Source organism: Priapulus caudatus, unplaced genomic scaffold (genome assembly GCF_000485595.1).
Source record: "Priapulus caudatus unplaced genomic scaffold, Priapulus_caudatus-5.0.1 Scaffold599, whole genome shotgun sequence".
Classification (NCBI taxonomy): Eukaryota; Metazoa; Priapulida; class Priapulimorpha; order Priapulimorphida; family Priapulidae; genus Priapulus; species Priapulus caudatus.
The window spans coordinates 65,311-83,716 of NW_014577660.1; the positions used below are offsets into that span (position 1 = coordinate 65,311).

At 46.5% G+C, this 18,406-nt stretch overlaps 1 protein-coding gene across 1 annotated transcript; it reads left to right on the forward strand.

Moving 5' to 3' along the window:
- Nucleotides 1-23: 23 nt before the first annotated feature.
- Nucleotides 24-18,390, forward strand: LOC106812003 (NADH dehydrogenase [ubiquinone] 1 alpha subcomplex subunit 10, mitochondrial-like). Its single transcript, XM_014815749.1, has 4 exons — nt 24-95; nt 15,892-16,050; nt 16,459-17,259; nt 17,565-18,390. Exons 2-4 carry the CDS (start codon nt 15,964-15,966, stop codon nt 17,856-17,858), a joined length of 1,182 nt encoding a protein of 393 aa, XP_014671235.1. The 5' UTR covers nt 24-95; nt 15,892-15,963; the 3' UTR covers nt 17,859-18,390.
- Nucleotides 18,391-18,406: the final 16 nt, after the last annotated feature.

Sequence of the window (18,406 nt, forward strand, 5' to 3'; positions counted from 1 at the left end):
GCAGAGATAATAAATTCGTGATTGGTCATTTCAGTAGCCCACTGTCGAATACGTCGCTTGTTTTAGCGTGGCTGCCGAAAGAGCGTTTTATCAAGGTTGTTGTTACAATTTTAATTATTTTACTGTCTCAGTTATTAGTTAGTGTACTATTTCACGTTTACGTAAGCTGGGTGTCAGTGCGCACTATTAAATTATGGGTGTATAGTTAGTTAATGTGAGTAACTCTAAGCCTACAATCCACTCACGACCGATAATATGCGTCTAAACAGAGGAATTGCTCCGACCTGTGATTGGAGGATAAAAATAGACCCCGCCCACTCCCGCCGCATACGCTATTAGTATTATGCTATCTGGATCTGGACGCTATTATGCTATCTGTTATGACCGGTAGGAACGTGTACTAACTATCATATGGAGCGAACGATTTGAGTTACATTTCTATAAATTCTAGCTATTGTCAAGTATTGAGTATTGTATTATAGACACATGTCATGTCTTATCCTTAATCTCTGTGAACTATTGAAGCGCGATTAGTCTAATTAATTAGCAAATATGCACGCGCGGCTATGACCGGTGTCGGTGAAACGAAACGTCACGAATTCTATTTTTATTTTCCAATCACAGGTCGGAGCAATTCCTATGTTTAGACGCATGTCACGACTGTGGCTGAGAGGGTCTATGTCCCTAAAAAAAGCCCATAAGGGTACTGCCGGAAGCGGCGGAACGTACCCTGGGTACGGTCCGGTATACCGGAACGTACCCTGGTTCTATCTAATATGCCGGACCGTTACTCGCCTACTCTACTGGCAGCAAGAACAAGTCCGCACCTGCAGCTACAGCACACACGTGGCCATTGACTATATATATAACAACATGGTGCCTAACTCGCCGCCGCAGTTTCCACAACTCACCGTTTTCAATCAGTTACAACTTCGGTGTTCCTGCAGGTAACGCCACTTTCCAACTATAGTTGGAATCGCAGAAGACTGCTGAACAAGCTACACCCGCCATTTTTGACAATCGGCCCGCCAGAATGCGCTCAAATCACAGAAATTCCTCAAATATCCATGCGAAAAGATCCTTCGAATGCTACCAGGCAAAAAGGCGGCATGCCCAACCGCTGGCGGCTGCGCTGATTGGCCATGACTCACCCCGTGATTCAACAAAGTAGTTGCGGCAGCGTGTTGCACGTTAAACTTGCGTGCAGCAATCGCGCAGCCGCCAGCAGTTATAGAGCAGTTTATACTTTGAGTTGAATTCTTAACTTGAGTTAAAGTTTAACTCAGAGCTTAAAACTTTCCGTTCCACAGTCGTGGATTAACGTTAACTCTGAGTTAAAATTTACTCTGAGAGAGTTAGAGTTAACTTGAGTTAGGGCTTCATCCCGCGGGGATGAAATGAAACAGGGGGGAGGGGGAGGGGGCATGGGCGGGGGGGGAGGAAGAGGGAGGGAAACTACTGGCCGTCGCGGCGGTCCCGGGCCGCCGACGCCCCCTCTTCTCTATCGCACACCTCTTCTGCTTCCGACAATCCTCGGCCCCGCGGTCCGACCCGCCACAATCAGGTGGGCGTGTTTTTACCGTACCACTACATTAATGCGTAAAATCGCCACGCACACCGCATTAGCGGTACTTCTATTGTGGCCGGTTCTTGTATATATAAGATGCAGCCGGATAGCGGTTACGTAGTGTTGGGTTCAGGTACAGGGTTAATCTGTCTTTACTTTGTGTATGGTCTGGCAGTGCATTGCGTGGTACCGGTAAAAAATCACGCGTCGGGTCCTGGTCGAAGATGGGAATTCTTGGCGATCGATTCCGCGGGCGCTGTCAACTTTTATTGTGTGTGGAATTAATCGGGGGGAGGTAATTCAAACGGCGCGCGCAGACGATTGAAACAGGGGGGAGCTTTTCCCAAAGCGGGGCGCGGGCGCCCCGTCTTGCTTCACGTAGGGAGAACCTGTGGTATGAACCGGATTAACTCTTAACTCAGGGTTCAAAATCAAGTTTACATTTCGATTTAGTTGTAGATAGTTTTGCGATATAATCCTTTTAGAGCTAGTTTCTACGAGGTTTAGTTTTAGCTCAGGGTACTAGTACTACAGCTAATTAGTTTTATCTAGTACTGATCCGTGTCCGATCCCCCGCTGCCGGTGGACACATAGGTGATTGGTTTACATTTGTTGTACAGATTGCGGCCACTTCATGGCCACCGTACCAGAGCTGTCCGTACTGTGATAGTATGAGGAAAATGTTACGCTATTAGTGATGTCGCAATAGCCGCGTTTGGCAACAAATATTTTTCCTCATTTTTTTATCGCTGCCAGTTTTCATTATAACGTTTTTTTCATGTAACCACTTCTATACCAGCATGTTCGGCATCTATCATGCGTCTATCGTCTTATAGCCGTCTATGATCGTCTATCATGTTTGTCTGTACTAATCGTCGTGGATTAGTGGGATACTAAACTCTGAGTTACTTTAACTCAGGATTTAATCCATGTCTCATGAACCAAATTTATACTGGCAGTTTACTAACTCAAGAGTTGTTGAGTTTAACTCAGAGTTAGCCTTAACTCAAGGTTTAATAGTTAATCCACCACTGTGGAACCGGGTCCAGGAGTACGTTTCGGCAGTACCGTCTGCCGGGCCATAGACCCTTACTGCAATGTGTCTGTTACTCAGTACTACTAGCTACTACTAGCAGGGAGTAGTAATATAGCATATCAGGGTTCTCGCCAGGATGAAATTGAAACACCGGGGTGGAGGGGGAGGGGAAATAGGGGGGTCGGGGCCGTGGATCGAATCTACTGGCGCAAGCAAAGTCCCGCACCTGCAGCTACAACACACAACGATCTATTGACTACGTATTATTAACAACCATTATATAATATGTTAGTATCTATACTATATACTACTACTCTAACAACCTAACGCTCTATAACACTATAACTACATTATAATCAAGTTATCAACGTCCTGTTATATATAGCATAGATAGTTGCTTGTGCTTACTAGACTGCCGGTTCGCGGACTTGGAGCTGTTCTTGCTGCCAGGTTCGGAATCGAAATGGGCAAATATCTTGCGAGCTGGTGGCCCCTAAATGCCAGCTCAACCACCTTAGCTGCGTCTTAAAAGATGACACGTTGTAATCACAGCCCACCTTAGACTGGCGCGTCCCTTACTTAACACGAATTAATGTCAGACCGCAACTAGTTTCTTCTGTTTCTAATGTTTATAGCGTTAGTCGTGAATAACTCACGCTGAGCGCTGCGTACGACGGATTAAGCTCGTTTCTTAATGTACACGTGTAAATCACTCACCTAGCTGGGCGTTCTTAATTACACGTGTAATGCGACCGCTGCGTCTTAATGTACACGCTGTAATCAAACCACCTAGCTGCGCGTCTCTAAATGTACAACGGGAATCAAGCCGCCAAACCTAGTCCTGTCGTGAACTATAACTGTTACACGTGTAATCAATTCACGTAGCGGCGTTCTTAATGTACACGGTGTTGAGATCAACCACCTAGCTGCGTCTTATGTACACGGGTGTAATTGAACTAACCTAGCTGACGTCTTAATGTAGACGTGTAATTCATGATGGCCAGTCCTAGCTGTTTACGTCATATAATGTTACCAGCTAATCAAGCGCACCTAGCTGTGCGTCTTTAATTGTCACGTTCGTAATCGAGACCAGCCTTAGCTGGCGCGGCGGTCTCTACAGTGCGTACAGCGTGTTAATTCATATAGTCCCAGGGCTGCGTTCCGTAAGTGGTTTCACGTGGTAAGTTTTCAACACGCACCTAGACCTGGCGTTAATGTGACAAGTATTTATCCATCATCAGAGGCCGACAGTTAGCTTGACAGGCTAATGCTGAACAGGGTAGGAATACAGATAAAACGCGCGGTGACTATAGGCTGTATACTTTTGATTGTGTGTAATTAGAATTACAACCATGCCTACCTATTGCGAGCGTACTTTAACAGTCGAACTTTAATTAACTTTCCCCGTTTATATTTTGACGAATTCTTTGTACACGTTGTAATCAAAGTATTCACCTCTAGAGACTGGGCAGCTGTGTCTCTAATGATTCCTCGTGTTGTTACATCATATAAAAAAACCCGACATTTATGGTTCTCGGCTTCAGCTCGACTGTCTCAATGTATACACGTGTAGATCGATACATTCAGCGCCGCGCTCGAACATAGTGTGATATCTTTCGGCTGAAACAGGACTAGACAGTTATGTCAGTACTGCAACCTCTTTGAAACAGTCGGTTTTCTCAACTCGTAAGACGTAGATTCGCTTTCGTAATCACACTTCACTACCCGCTCGGTTCGCCTTCAATGGTACACGGTTTAATCAACTCCGCTCTAGCTGGTCTTTAATGGGACGACGGTGTAATTCCTAAGATAGCCGCACCCTAGCTGCGTCTTTGACTGGCATGATATGTGGTATACCCCAGCAGACCTATGGTCTACCCGTTACTTTCAACATTGTCACGACGGGTCGATGCAGAGATGGGCCCACGCTTAGGCGTGTGAGTTTCGTAGAGTGGGCTTAACACGGATGGTGATCAAGGGGTCCCATCTTAGCATTCTGATGGCATTAATCTCTTTTAAATAATGACTAGCAGTGTAATCGTCAATTACCATACACCTCAATTTATTTGCTCAATCATTGAACGGGGAAATACCGTGCTTAATGTACACGTGTAGTCAACCCACCTTAGCTGCGTTTAATGTACACGTGTGAATCAAAGCATACGAGCCTTAGTTGCCGAAGTTAATAACGCTACTCTCATATCGGGATTAACAACGGTGACATCAGCCCACCTTTTAGGGCTGGAGACGTTTTTGCTTAATTATCACGATAATCATCCGACTTTAGATGCATGCTGACTAATGTCTGTCGGTCGCGTTCTAAGTTTCACCGAGTGAGTGCAAAACCTAACTCAGGATCTGTCTTCACGCTTAGATTGCTCTACTACTATTCTCAGTGATCTAACTATGGGCACATGCCTCGCACGGCCTGGCGGTTGATTTAATTGTGTTATTCTTATTGTATATCAATAGACATCACCTAGCTGGAGGCGTTTGACAGCTAATGTACACGTGTTAATCTGATCACTCGCAATCCGTTATGCTTGAGAATAAAACGGGAACAGTTTATAATCCACTAATGTCTGCTATTAAAACTTCGGGTAACTAGAACTCCACCTTTTTACACGTGTTGGTATTCGCATGTTACAGTGTCCTTGCAATTTATACACGCTCTCTCGACACTACGTACTCTAGCCGGTCTAATGACCGTTATGTACATATCTCAAATCCCCATCTAAGGCTGGCGCACCTCTACATATGCTTAAACTGAATGATAACTCCACCTATAATACTGGTACTCTAGTACTATACTAGTCTACCTCTAGTCGTTTCTTATTATACACTAGTTCAGGTTTTCACGGTGCAATTCAACGTCAATATGCTCGCATAAGATCGGTCGCTGTCTAAAGTAGTGAGTAAGGACATGTCAATAGATACCCACCTGTTTAGACTTGGCTAGGCGGCTGTAACGATCATACCGGCATTATACGGTAATATTGCCATATAGCTTTTGAAAACTCGATACGTTAATGGTACACGTTGAATTTCAATCAATACTCAGGGATCATCGGGAACTTTCCGTTTAATGACCACGGTGATATAATTTCAACGCTCTTTCATACCTTAGAGGCTTGGGTCTTCTTAGAGTGGTACACGCTTAATTCAACCCACTTAGTTGGTTTATAATGATACGCAGTGAAATAAATTACTTGACCATTTGCCTTTATGCTCTATATGGTTAATGGGCTCTCGAAATTACTGCCACTGGCCGGCTGTATAGTATTACGAAAGCAAAATGCCTACACGACGATACGTATTACTGGTGAAAAGCGACCAACTGCCAATGGGGGCATGCTCGCTTGTAACTCAACTCACTAGCTGCGTCTAATGTAACCGCACGGTAATCAAACACACCTAGCTGCGTCCAACGGTACACCTGTAATTTCAACCACCTAGGCTGCGGGTCTAATTGTACGACGGCAATGCACCCACCTTAGCCTGGCGTCTTTAATGCTTTACACGTTTGGTTAATTTCTAACCCACGCGCTTGCGTCTTTAAGTTAACAGTAATCAATTCACCTACTCTCTTATTTTCGGGTACTACTGCATGCGGGCAGACGTGGTCCCGCGTCGAGCGAGACAGAGAGCACTGGCAACCAGGGAGTCTATCATTATTAGCTATGGCTCACTCGAGTGCCTCGCGCCTGCGCGCGGCGACCGGCGAAACAAGCTGAAGCGAGGCTCACTGATTTCAGTTTTCGTTTCAGTTTCAGTTTCTCAGTTTCCAGTATCCCAGTATTTGAGCCCAATTATGCAGTCAGCGGCCGGTATTCTAGCGAGTCCGCGCCTAGAATTCAGTACAGCGTCGTGTAGTCCTTTAACACTAGCGCGTTCACACATAGCAAAATCCACGGTTCGTACGCATACGAAACAGAGGTTCGTGCGTACTCGCCTGGCATAAATTCCGCTCGTTCTTGAAGACTGACACGGTATAGCATATACTCACGTTTCGAACACCGCGTCATCAGTATTCCCCCCCCCATGACAAAATTCGCTTGGTGGTTTCCTACGTACTTGGATATAGCTATACGCGTCGTATAGCGGACGTCGCTCACCGCTAGTGACGACCGGCTATTAGCTATACGCGTATACGCCGCTCACGTTTGGGCGGAGAGAGAGAGAGAACTGGGGAGAGAGGGACGACGAGAGAGAAGGAGGAGATGCGAGAAGAGCAGAGGAGAGAGAGAGAGCAGAGAACGAAGACAGAGACAGAGGAGCACGCAGTAGAATTAGAGAGAGGGGAGTTGAGAGACGGTGGAGACACCATAAGAGGGAGATGAGAACAGGATGAGGGGGAGACGCCATAGAGATAGGGAGAGGAGAGACGACCGAAGAGAGACCGAGAGATGAGAGAGAGAGAGGGACGAGGAGGAGAGAGAGAGAGGAAAGAGATGGGCCCTGAGCGCGCAACACACAGAGATGGGACACACGAAAAGAAAGAGAGTGTATCCGTTAGTGCAAAAAGCACACTTATAAACCCGCCATTTGGCGTAAATCTATCGTTCCCTTCGCCATGCGCCAGCATGATAAGGAGCGTACGTACATTCCAAACTACAGTCGTGAACGCTGTTTAAGCTCAGGCGTCACGCCTATAGGGTATCGGTACGGATGTCCCGATAAGATAACAGCCGTTCGAACTGCACGTTACCCCCGCGGTCACGTTCCCGCTCGTGAACGCCGCACGCTAATGGGAAGATAGGGAGCAAGCGTGGTGGAGAAGGAGGAGGGAAGCTCGCAGCGAGAAGCTGGGGTGAGGACTGGTGAAGGGGAGACCTGGCTGGCGAGGAGAAGCATGTGGAGAAGGGGCAGGAGGCAGAGTACGAAATGCGTGATCGGCTGCGATGGTAGGGGAGGGCGAGAGCTGGCCGCCCTGTGGGAGAAGGAGGAAGCGCGCGAGGCATAGGGTAGAGGGGTGGTTAGAGAGGCAGCGGGAGAGCGTCAGGCGAGAAGCAAGGAGAGCGAGAGGCGTGTGCTTCTACCGCGGGCCGCCGCCCTCTGTCAGATGGTAGTGGGAGAGAGCCTGGTAGGAGAGAGGGAGCGAGGTGGGCGATGAAGCTCGGTGTGAGATAGGTCAGGCCAAGGGGAGAGGAGGGCGAGAAGGGAGTGGCTGGAGGAGCGAAGGTGAGAAGGAGAGCTGCGTGGCAACAAACGGCAGGGGACGAAGTCTCGGCTCGAAGGCTTCCCCTCTTCTCCATCTAGCTATTCTTCCCCGCTCGCTTCTCCACCATGAATTCTCCATTCTCCCCCCTCCTCTATGCTTCCACCAGTTTCCCTCCTGCCTTCTTCCTTCACCCTTCTCCCTTCTCCACCAGCTTTCTCCCCCCTCCTCCTCCACCGCTTCTCCCTTCTCTCCCCCTCCTCCTCACCAGCTCTCTTGCTCACCCTCCTCCTTCCTCCCCCTTCCTTACTCCACTCGATGAGTTGCCTTCTCCCCCTCCTCTTCTCCAGCAGCTTCTCCCCTTCCCTTCGGTCTACCACTGCTTCTCCCTTCTCCCTCCTCGCTGCCTTCTCCACCAGCTTTATCCCCCTCCTCCACAATCTTCTCCCTTCTCCCCGCTCCTCCGTTCCAGCCAGCCGTCCCTTCTCCCACCTCCTCATTATCCCCTTCTCCCTTCTCCCCTCTCCTCCACCAGGCTCCTTTCTGCCCCCTTTCCCTTCCTCCCCTTCCTCCTTCTCCAGCCAGCATTCTCCCTCCTTCTCCCCCCCAGGCTTTCCTCCTCTACCCCTACCTCCAACACCTCTCTCCCTTCTCCCCTCCTCCTCCACGCTTCTCCCTTTCTTCCCCTCCTCCTCCACCAGCTCCCCTCTCTCCCCTCTTTCTCCCCTTTCTCCTTCCTCCCACCAGTCTCGCTCCCCCTCCTTTCTTCTCCACCAGCTTCCTTCCCCTCCTCTTCTCTCACACGCTCTCTCCGTGCTTTCCCCCCTTTCTACTCCTCCTTCGCTTCGACCCCAGCTTTTTTCCCCTCCTCCACGCCACCTACCCCTTCTCCACGCCTTCCCTCCGTCCTCTATCCCTCTCTCTCCCTTCTCCCACCTCCTCCTCCACCAAGCTCCTTCTTCCCACTCCACTTATCCCCTTCTCCCTTTCATCGCCAGCTTCTCCCTCCTCCCTTCACCCCACGCGTTCCATCCCCTTCCTCCACCCACCTTCCTTCCCTTCTCGCCCTCCGCGCTACCTCCTTCTGCCATCGCCTTCTCCCTTCTCACCCCTCCCTCCCCTCCTCTCCCACCCCCACGCCCTCTCCTTCTCCTCCCTCCTCCCCCTCCTTCCCCTTATCTCCTTCTCCCCTCCTTCTTTCCACCAGCTTCTCCCTTCCTCTTTTCTTATCCACCTCCTTCCCCTTCTCTCCTTCTCCCACCGCTTCTCCCTTCTTCCCTTCTTTTATTCGCTACAGCTTCTCCCTTCTCCTTCTCCACCAGCTTCTCCCCTCCTCCTTCGGCACCACTTTCTCCCTTCTCCCCTTCCTTTTCTGCCACCGATTCTCCCTCCTTCTCCACAAGCCTTCTCTCCCCGCCACCCACGTTCTCCCTTCTCCCTTTCCTTCTTCTCCGCAAGCTTCTCCCCTCCTCCTCACCACCGTCTTCCTTTCCTCCCCTCATCTCCACCAGTTCCTCCCTCCTCACCAGCTCTCTCCCACTCTCCTTCTCACACCTGCTTCTCCCTTCTCCCCTTCCTCATTCTCCATCCAGGCTTCTCCGCGCTTCTCTTCTTCAACCAGCTTCTCCCCTCCTTTCTCCACCACATTCTGCCCTTCTTCCCTTACTTTCATTTCTCCCCACGCTTCTTCCCATCCTCCTTCTCCACCATCAAATTGCTTAGTATATCCTATGCATTGGTATTGACACTTCCCACATACCGGTATTGGCAAAATATTGACAATACTGGTTTTGGTCGTATTGCAATATATTGCCAAATTACGGTTTTTTTTTGAGGTCGCAATACTCACCCTAGTCAGTACTAGTACTAGTAAGTAACTAGTAACTGGTATAAACCATCAGGGGCCCCTGTTGTCCAGAAACATCGTTAAAGCTTAATGATAAGTTATGATACGTATAACCACTTACGACTAATGCTATGGCAGGCTTTCAGATTTTGAAATAGTTACAGTCGATGGACTCACTAATGCACTCCTAGGACCACCATAGGGGGTTCTTTTCACGCTCTATTGACTCACACCCTCTATAGAGCATCGCATGGAGAGCTCCACTAAAAAATCACACCCCTTAAGAGCATGATGGAGAGCTCCACTACAAAATCACACCTGTTAAAAGGGATGATGGAGAGGCCTCCTTTGGAGGGCCTCTCCGATCATAGCCTCTTGGGTTGTGATGATGTGATCCATGAGCGCAGAGTCACTCAGTGCTAAGTGAAATCCAAACGAAAATTTGGGATGTCATGTTCAACTCTTTACTGATTTATCATTCATCTTCACGTTCATTCATTTCCAATGGCTTCGTCATGGGATTACATTCGCTTTTCATCAACAACCAACATAGCACACAGATTATAAAAGAGGTGATCGGGATGTAAAAATAAACTTTGTTTTATTATTTTGATTTTCCATCCGTAGAGATTCTAATCCACTGACCTGCATATTTCAGCACAAAGATATCATCACAAATCCGATTTTCAACCAAAACTAGCCCAAGACCAGTTTACCTTGTCACGTAGTCAGCACGTAGTGTAGCCCCTCCAGCCTTCACCGCACTGTTTTCACGTCGGCAGAAACCACTTGTCTCGCCACGTTATCAGGTAGAAAACGGAGCGCGATGGTAACTTGTGACGCCGCTATCACCGTATTAGGTACCTGGTATTTGGATGATGTTGTTTAGTTGTATTTATATACGTAATATATAACCAGATGTAGTAATCCAGAGCCTGTACCTCTGCCATATCCTTTCAGTTACTTACACACCACCAAATTGCTTGGCTGTGTGCTAACCCTTTTTGTACCCTCCTACAGTCTTTTGACGAACTCCACCCTGCTCGAGCCGCGTGGACTTTTGCAAGCATCAAGTAGACATCGACTTTTGCCCTGTCGCCCCGCGTATTTTTCAAAGCCCAGCCTTTTATCGCCCTAGGGGCTAGCTGATGATGTCCCTGCGTCACCCCAGGCTGCACCTCATCTTTGAGTCCGACCGGTGCGGGTGCCGAGCGTTCCTGAGCGCGATCGCGCCCGTTAACAAATGAAAGCCTGGCTAATGTTGCGAGGTCACTCAGCGTTGAGCAGAAACAGCCTCGCAAGCGTACTCTAGGACAAACTTACTGATAACAGGAACTTATCCCAGAGCCTGCTGATTGGATGGAATCAAATCAACAAAATTCAAATTGATTACAATTATTTGTACATTCACAGTAATTTATGCATATTATTGATGGCGTAACACATATACATAATGTATATTCTCATTGAAAACGACGTGGTCATGAATTAATTCTGCCAACAAGACTCATTCTCCACTCACTGATAAACACGCCCGCCTCACGAGAGTGACGCGTAGCGCAAGCGTGGAACACTGGTAGTACATGCGAGAACAAACTGCCATACCGCCATTTGTAAATGTATTGGTTTATTGTTTATAATTGATGCTGGTAGATAATTATGATTTTGACGTGTTTCTTCAAGAAAAACACCTTTTATTCATTATTATAAAATATAATATCACTTATAATGTAATTCGTAGTGTAAATGTCGTTATTTTTCAACTTTATACATTAAAGTTCGAGAGGGTTGCTGAGCTCTCGTCAATGTTATGAGGATAATTTCGCGAAGATTTTTCGTTCTCGTACCTTACGATGTTTTCTGTCAACGGTTTACGAGTGGAAGTTAATAGGATAAGACTAATGTTGCGACTAATTTTTGTTTCTGACACGAGTGCCAGGTTTAGCGGTCGGTAAATTAACTTGCAAATCGCCACCGCCGCACGATGGCGTACGCGGTCGCGCGCGCGGTGTGAGGGAGGAAGGGCATGAAGGGAAACGCTGGTGGAGAAGGAAGAGGGAGACGAGCTGGTGGAGGAGAGGGGGAGAAGGGACCTGGTGGAAGGGAGGGGGGAAAGGAGAAGGCTGGTTGAGAAGGAGGAGGGGGAGACAGCTGGTGTCCGAGAATGAGGAAGACGGGAATGGAGGGAGATGCTGGTGCGGAGGAGGAGAGGGTGAGAAGGGTGGTGGAGGAGGGGGAGAAGCTGGCTGGAGAAGGAAGAAGCTGGTGTGAGAAGGGAGGGTGGTTGTGTGGAGGAGGAAGGGGAGAAGGGAGCAAGGTGGTGGAGGAGGGGGAGATCGCAGGATGCTGGCAAGGAGGAGGGGTAGAAGCTGGTGGAGGAAGGGATGGAAGGGGAGAAGGAGAAGCTGGTGGAAGGAGGAAGGGAGAAGGCTAGAGGTGGTGTGGAGGGAGCGAGGAGAGGAGAGAGGAGGAGGAGAAGCTGGTGGAGAAGGAGGCGGGGGAGAGCTGGTTCTCCTCTCTCCCCTAATTCTTCCTTCTCCACCACCTTCTCCCTTCTCCCCTTCCTCCTCCACCAGCGTCTCTCTTCTCCACCAGTTCTCCCTTCTCCCTTCCTCATTTTCACAGTTTCTCCCTTCTCCCTTCCTCCATTCTTCCACCAGCTTCTCCCCCTCCTCTTCTCCACCAGCTTCTCCCTTCTCCCCTTTCTCATTCTTCACTAGCTTATCCCTACTCCACCTACTAGTACTACTCTAAACTTTCTCCTCCCTCCCCCTCCCTTCCCCCTCCTCTTCCCTACACTGCTCCTTCGCTACCCTGTACCAGAACTACAAGAGTGCTGACGATGTTCCACTGATACGCCCGAAACGCCGATAGACCGCGTATCGCCATCTGGCGGTGGCGTTTGCAAGTTAATTTACGACGCTAAACCTGATGTTTACCCTAGTAACTAATACTAGCTACTAATTACTAGTTAGTACTAGTACTATTATTGTGTACACGATAGTCAACACCTACGCCGGGCACAGCCTGCGGCTGTTGTGTGGTGAACGTTTCAATAATGAAATGATGGTAAATAAACACGAAATGTATTAACTACCAAAGTCTTTTTAATAATGTTTCTCTACTCACTTGGTCACTTTTGCCTGTTGTTATCGCTGTTATTTTCTCTTGTTATTTTCTCTGTTAGATAATTTCCTGTAAATACCGTTCAAATGCTCCTCTTCAACACACGTCACAAGTAGGCCTACAACGCACGCACGCCACTACCACTGGCACTGTGCACAAACAACAAAATTATAATCTATAGAGCAGGTGGAATGCGTGACCGAAAATTTCGTACGATGCTCGCTTCGTTTCACACTAACGCAGCACAAATACAGCAACAACAGCCTCATTTCGTAATTTATGCGTAGCTAAATGTTCACTTGCTTGAATTGTAACTGACAACTGCTATTTGGTACTGCCTCATTTACCCATAGATATCTCGTGAATTTCTGCAGAAAACTCCCACTCCGCCAAAATGTAAATAGGAGGAAGTGCCTATTTATACATGAATAATGGCGGCACATTGCATGCCGGGATGAAGTGCTGCCTTCCTCTGAGCTCCATTTCGAGGCCCGCCGAGCTAGCATAGTGCGTGTGGGAATGACGTCACACACACGACTACGTTCATTGGCCAAAACAATCGTGTAGTGCGGTTAGAGAGTTTCTGATGATATACGGGCACTTTTGTTATAGTTTGACGGGTATGCCAGGGCGCGACAAACCTGCTTGCCCTGGGCAACCAAAATTCGCCCCAGGCAAGTAACTTGAAATTGCACTTGCCCGTTCGGGCAAGCAATTTTTTTCCATTGAATGTCTAGACATAATGATATTTTCAGGGGTAGAAATTAACTTTTTAACACGGGAGTCCAACGGATTCCCTACCCTCAAAAAGAGCGAGTCCGCAGCAAAATGAGAGTCTGTAGTCTGAGGTTCAAAATTAATGATATTAACAGTAACGCATGTGCTTATTTTTATGATTCATGCGGTTGCACGTCTGCCAAATTTTCTTTGGACATGAGCTGAAAAATACGGTAATTCCGCCAGGCTGTACTCTGGAACGAACTAATTAGTATGTCAGAATTTTCAGGGAGTCACACGGACTCCTGCATATGTCAAATCAGGATGTCCGACAGTAAATCGGGGAGTATTTGACTCCGGACTCCTGTTAATTTTGCACCTTGTATTTTTCTGTTTCAACCAATCCCTTGCATTGTTTTGCACAGACACAACATCGTGCTGCCTTGCTGCAACAAGATTTGAATGAAAAAAAAACAATGCGAATGAAACAATCGGTGGATACAGTGATATACACAACATGCACACATCAACATGTAAACCCGGCCCCCAGGCCAGGCATGGTCATTACATGATCAGCGTAAATCTCAAACCTCAAATGTTTGCCCCTCTACTGTAATACCTGTGAACGAGGATTTTCTTTGCTGAAGTACACAAAAACAGATACACTGTATACTGTGCTGTCAGTCTATTATATCTGCATGCATGCACCGCTATATTCTCTGTGCTTAACGATCCAGCCCCAAATAAACCTCATATTTTATTAATTTATTGGGAGTGTGGTGGGTTTTTGATGAGCTATTCATTTCCATGGGTCGTCGTCCGTCCGTCCGTCCGTCAACATTTGGCTTTGGTCAACGATAACTCAGGAACAGTTTGACCCACATGTTTGAAATTGGTTATAGTTGTTACTGCTGTGCTCCCATATTAAACGTCCTATCTTGGAGCACGCCAGTCGGCGTACTTTCGAGCCACGGCGATTTTTTGGCAAAAAAGGGATTTGCCATTAGTCAGATCAGGTTAAACGGATTTTGCTCATTTTTGGTATGTAAATGAATAAGGGCTAGAGGTTTTGATATTAAAAAAAATATGCAAATTAGGTAGGGTTTGGCAATTATATAGCATATAACGCAGATAACAAACAGTCTGTGGTGTGACACTCGTCTGGTTCGTTTTACAAGATTTCATTGACAATATCTGGGATGTATTCACATAGATTTATTGTGAATTAAAACCAAGTATAAGAAACAAAACGTACAATGCGGTCGCATCATTACTCTGGTCCTCTTCAGGGGTGAACCCCTGGCGCCATCTAGTATGGGCAATATTGATATAATAAAACAATACATTACAATATCTTTAATGCAAAATTGGTATTTCCTCTCCACCCTGCCGATAAAACGTCTATATTAGAGTAAAGTTTTACAAAACATGTCGGAACGCAGCATAACCTATTTATTTTGAACGCCATCGTTACAAAGCGGGTATAGCGCCATCTACCGTCACAAATTGTGATTCATTTTGGTTTATAAATTATTATTGCGATATACAAATGGCAATCGTTTCTATAATGTACGTCGATGGTTGCTCAATTAAAACCGACTTCTTCTCACTCACTCATTTGTGTCCTTTTTTTGTGGTGAGCTACAGTGTCATTGACACTCATTGTTTGCGCACAGAGGCGAGCGTGCGGTGTACTTGTATGTTGCAGAGGAGTATTTGAATGGAATTTACAGGACGTTATCGGTAATAATAGGCGAAAGTGAGTAGAGAAACATTAAGACTTTGGTAGTAAATACATTTTGTTTATTTTTTTTATTATTATTGAAACGTTCCAAGTGCCTGTGCCTACAGCCAAGTAATTGTGCCATTTCAGTAAGAAAATTATGGTAAATAAACAAGTTGAATTCACTTAATCACTACCAAAGTTCTAATGTTTATATTTTCTATCGAATAATATTATTATATTATAATCGTTTAATATTATTTGAAATAATTCTGAATGCTCCTCTGCAACACACTCACACAGGGACAAATCTGTGCTCAAACTCACAGAAAGATCAAGAAAGTGGGAAACTATGAGTTTCAAATCAGACAATGTTTGCTTCAGTTCACTATCACAGAACAAACACATAACTACCTTTACATTGGCATCTGAGACTTGTAGTGGGAACGATTAACTGGCTCAATTTATCACCTTTCCACCTCAGTGTAATTTAATTTGTCCATTTAAACCAATAAAATCCTGCTAAAAACTGCTGCACTGCAATGTAAAGAAGAGTAACTGCCCATTTATTTTCCGAAAGTTCTTGTCGGCACTATTCACTTGTGTGACCAATGAACGTAGTTGTGTATGTAACAACCTGCCCAGATCACCCCTGGCAATCACAATTGTCACATTTAAAATTATAGCAGGCAAATAATTTTGTTTGTATTCCTTGCAGGTTGCATATATATACATTGCGTAACAAGTTAAGTGCATGGGAGTGTAGAAAGAAAAACACCCAAAGGTAACCATGGCATGGGCAGTGGGACGTGGGTTTATTGCAAAAGTACCCGGACTTGTTGGAATAGGAACTACAGGAAAGCTACCATGTTTCCAGGTAATAATATATGTTATAACATACGTGATATTTTTGTCTGCAAGTTCAATTATGGGCATGTAGTGATGGCATAGTGATAAGCACTTGAAAATGGGGGCTGAATGGTCTGGGACACCTTGGGCACTTCTGTGTTGTCTTGTGTTGAGGGTGTGTTTTGTGATTGAGGCACTAATATCCTGATATCCTGGTTAGCTTCAATCTAAACCAGCTATACAGAGTTTTAATTCCTACATCAGGAGGTTGGGGATAAGGTATCACAAAATTTTATATTTGTGTTCAGGCCTCTATGTAAAAGCCATGTTAAAATTCTACACTGCCGCTGGTGTGAAAATACACCTAACTTGCAGGTGAGGGCTTGCTTGATTTATTCAATCTCCTTCAATCAATCTTTGCATACCAATTTCACAGGCAGTGACACAGATAGCTCCTATCACGGGAAAGCACATACGAATACCGAATCCAGACAAGCCGGCACCCTACCCGTACGAGGACGTCAAGTACAACTTTATGCGGTCAATTTTCGACAAGACGACGAGCCGCTTTGACGAGAACACCAAGGTCATCGTCGTCGACGGCAACATCTGCGCGGGCAAGTCGACGCTCGCGAAAAACCTCGCGAAGGAGCTCGACTTTCACTTCGTACCCGAGGCGACGATCGACGACTTCTACATCAACTCGTACGGCAAGGACTTCCGCGACGCCGACCCGGACCTGCCGCCGAGCGTCCGCAGCTTTGAGCTGAAGGACTTCTACGTGAACCCGAATGACCCGCGTGCGTCCAACTTCCAGATCATGATGTACTGGCTGCGCGTGAACCAGGCGTGCGACGCGCTGCTGCATCTGCTCAGCACCGGCCAGGGCGTCGTCATGGACCGATCGGCGTGGAGTGACTTTGTCTTTGTTGACACAATGACGCAGCTCGGCTACATGACGCGCGAGTGCCGCCGCTGCTACAACGAGATCAAGGATGTGACGATCTGCGAGCTGCTGAAGCCTCACCTCGTCGTCTACCTCGACGTGCCGACGAACTTGCTCGTCGACCGCATCAAGAAGCGCAACGTCGCCTACGAGGTGCAGAGCGACAAGGTGCTCAACGCCACCTACCTGCAGACGCTCGAGAACGTATACAAGCAGCAGTTTCTGCCACTGATGAACAAGAGCAGCGACCTTCTCATCTACGACTGGGCGGAGTTCGGCGACGCGGAGATGGTAGGTTACTGAATTCGTAACAAACTGCTTGCTATTCAACAGAACCTCTCAGCGCGCCGCTTTCAGCTTACTTTTGCGTTTTTGTTTTTTTAATTGTAAAATAATTGTCACAATTGGCACATTTAAAAAAATACTCTTTAGCGCATACCTTTATATCTACATCCTAATTTACAGTAACGTTCAATTTTTTCAGTATTAGTGCATTCCGTCTTCGTAATCATTTCTGTATCACTGAATCTAAACAGTGCACATGTTCTGCTTAATTTTTTATCATTCTCATAAGTGTCCTATATTTACATGACAAGGTGGTTGAGGACATAGAGCGTGTGGACTTGGACAGCCGCCAAAAACTGAAAGAGAAGTTCACCGACTGGGACGTCAAAAACGACTGGGAGTGGGCGAACATACGCAAGAAGTACGCGCACAAGGAAGTGATCTTGAAGCTGTTCAAGCTACCACTGCTGCATGCTCCCGAAATGATGCTGGATGCAGAGGATGCGAAAGCCTTAGTTACAGCTTATTCCAGGTTCCCCGGAAACAGGTTTCAGAAAGGTTACAATCCCGATATGGGTGATAAAGGCCTACTCTTTAAATCTTAAAGTGAACTGTTATAGATGTTATTGCTAGTTAGTTTAAGCTTCTAGAAAATCACTTGCTGGTGGCTGTTGAATTAATCGTTGTTGCTGATCAAACTATTGTTTTAGTTGTGACCTACTTACCAGACTGTTAAGATGACGTGCATTTGTTAGTACCACATTGCATTGTTGATAGATCGCTTAATTTATTGTGCCAGTTCTTACATTTTAGAAGTGATGTTTGCTGCAGATTACTGACCTAGTAAATGTACAGTCATAAGATTTAAAATCTTATGTTTAACATCGAGGATATGTTCAGTTTGGATGCGGAATCATATTCAACGAATTTTGGATGCAGGATCTTGGTGAAGCCTTTATGATTAGGAGTTTCCTAGAACCTATATTCTTTTCAAATTAGCACAGTTTCCATGTAACTGTTTGTAATTAGTCACCAGCAGTATTTCTAGTGCTTGAGAAAATGAAAAATGCAGTTTTCAGATCTTCACAGTTCTTCTGTGGAATTACTTCTGCACTGCGCTAAAAAATGCTGACAGTATTCCTGCTTTTAGTCT

Excerpts from the sequence above, each read along its gene's own strand:
- LOC106812003 (XM_014815749.1), top strand. The coding sequence starts at position 15,964 with ATGGCATGGGCAGTGGGACGTGGGTTTATTGCAAAAGTACCCGGACTT. Across the intron at positions 16,051-16,458 it reads GAAAGCTACCATGTTTCCAG|GCAGTGACACAGATAGCTCC; the intron begins GTAATAATATAT and ends CCAATTTCACAG. Across the intron at positions 17,260-17,564 it reads AGTTCGGCGACGCGGAGATG|GTGGTTGAGGACATAGAGCG; the intron begins GTAGGTTACTGA and ends TTACATGACAAG.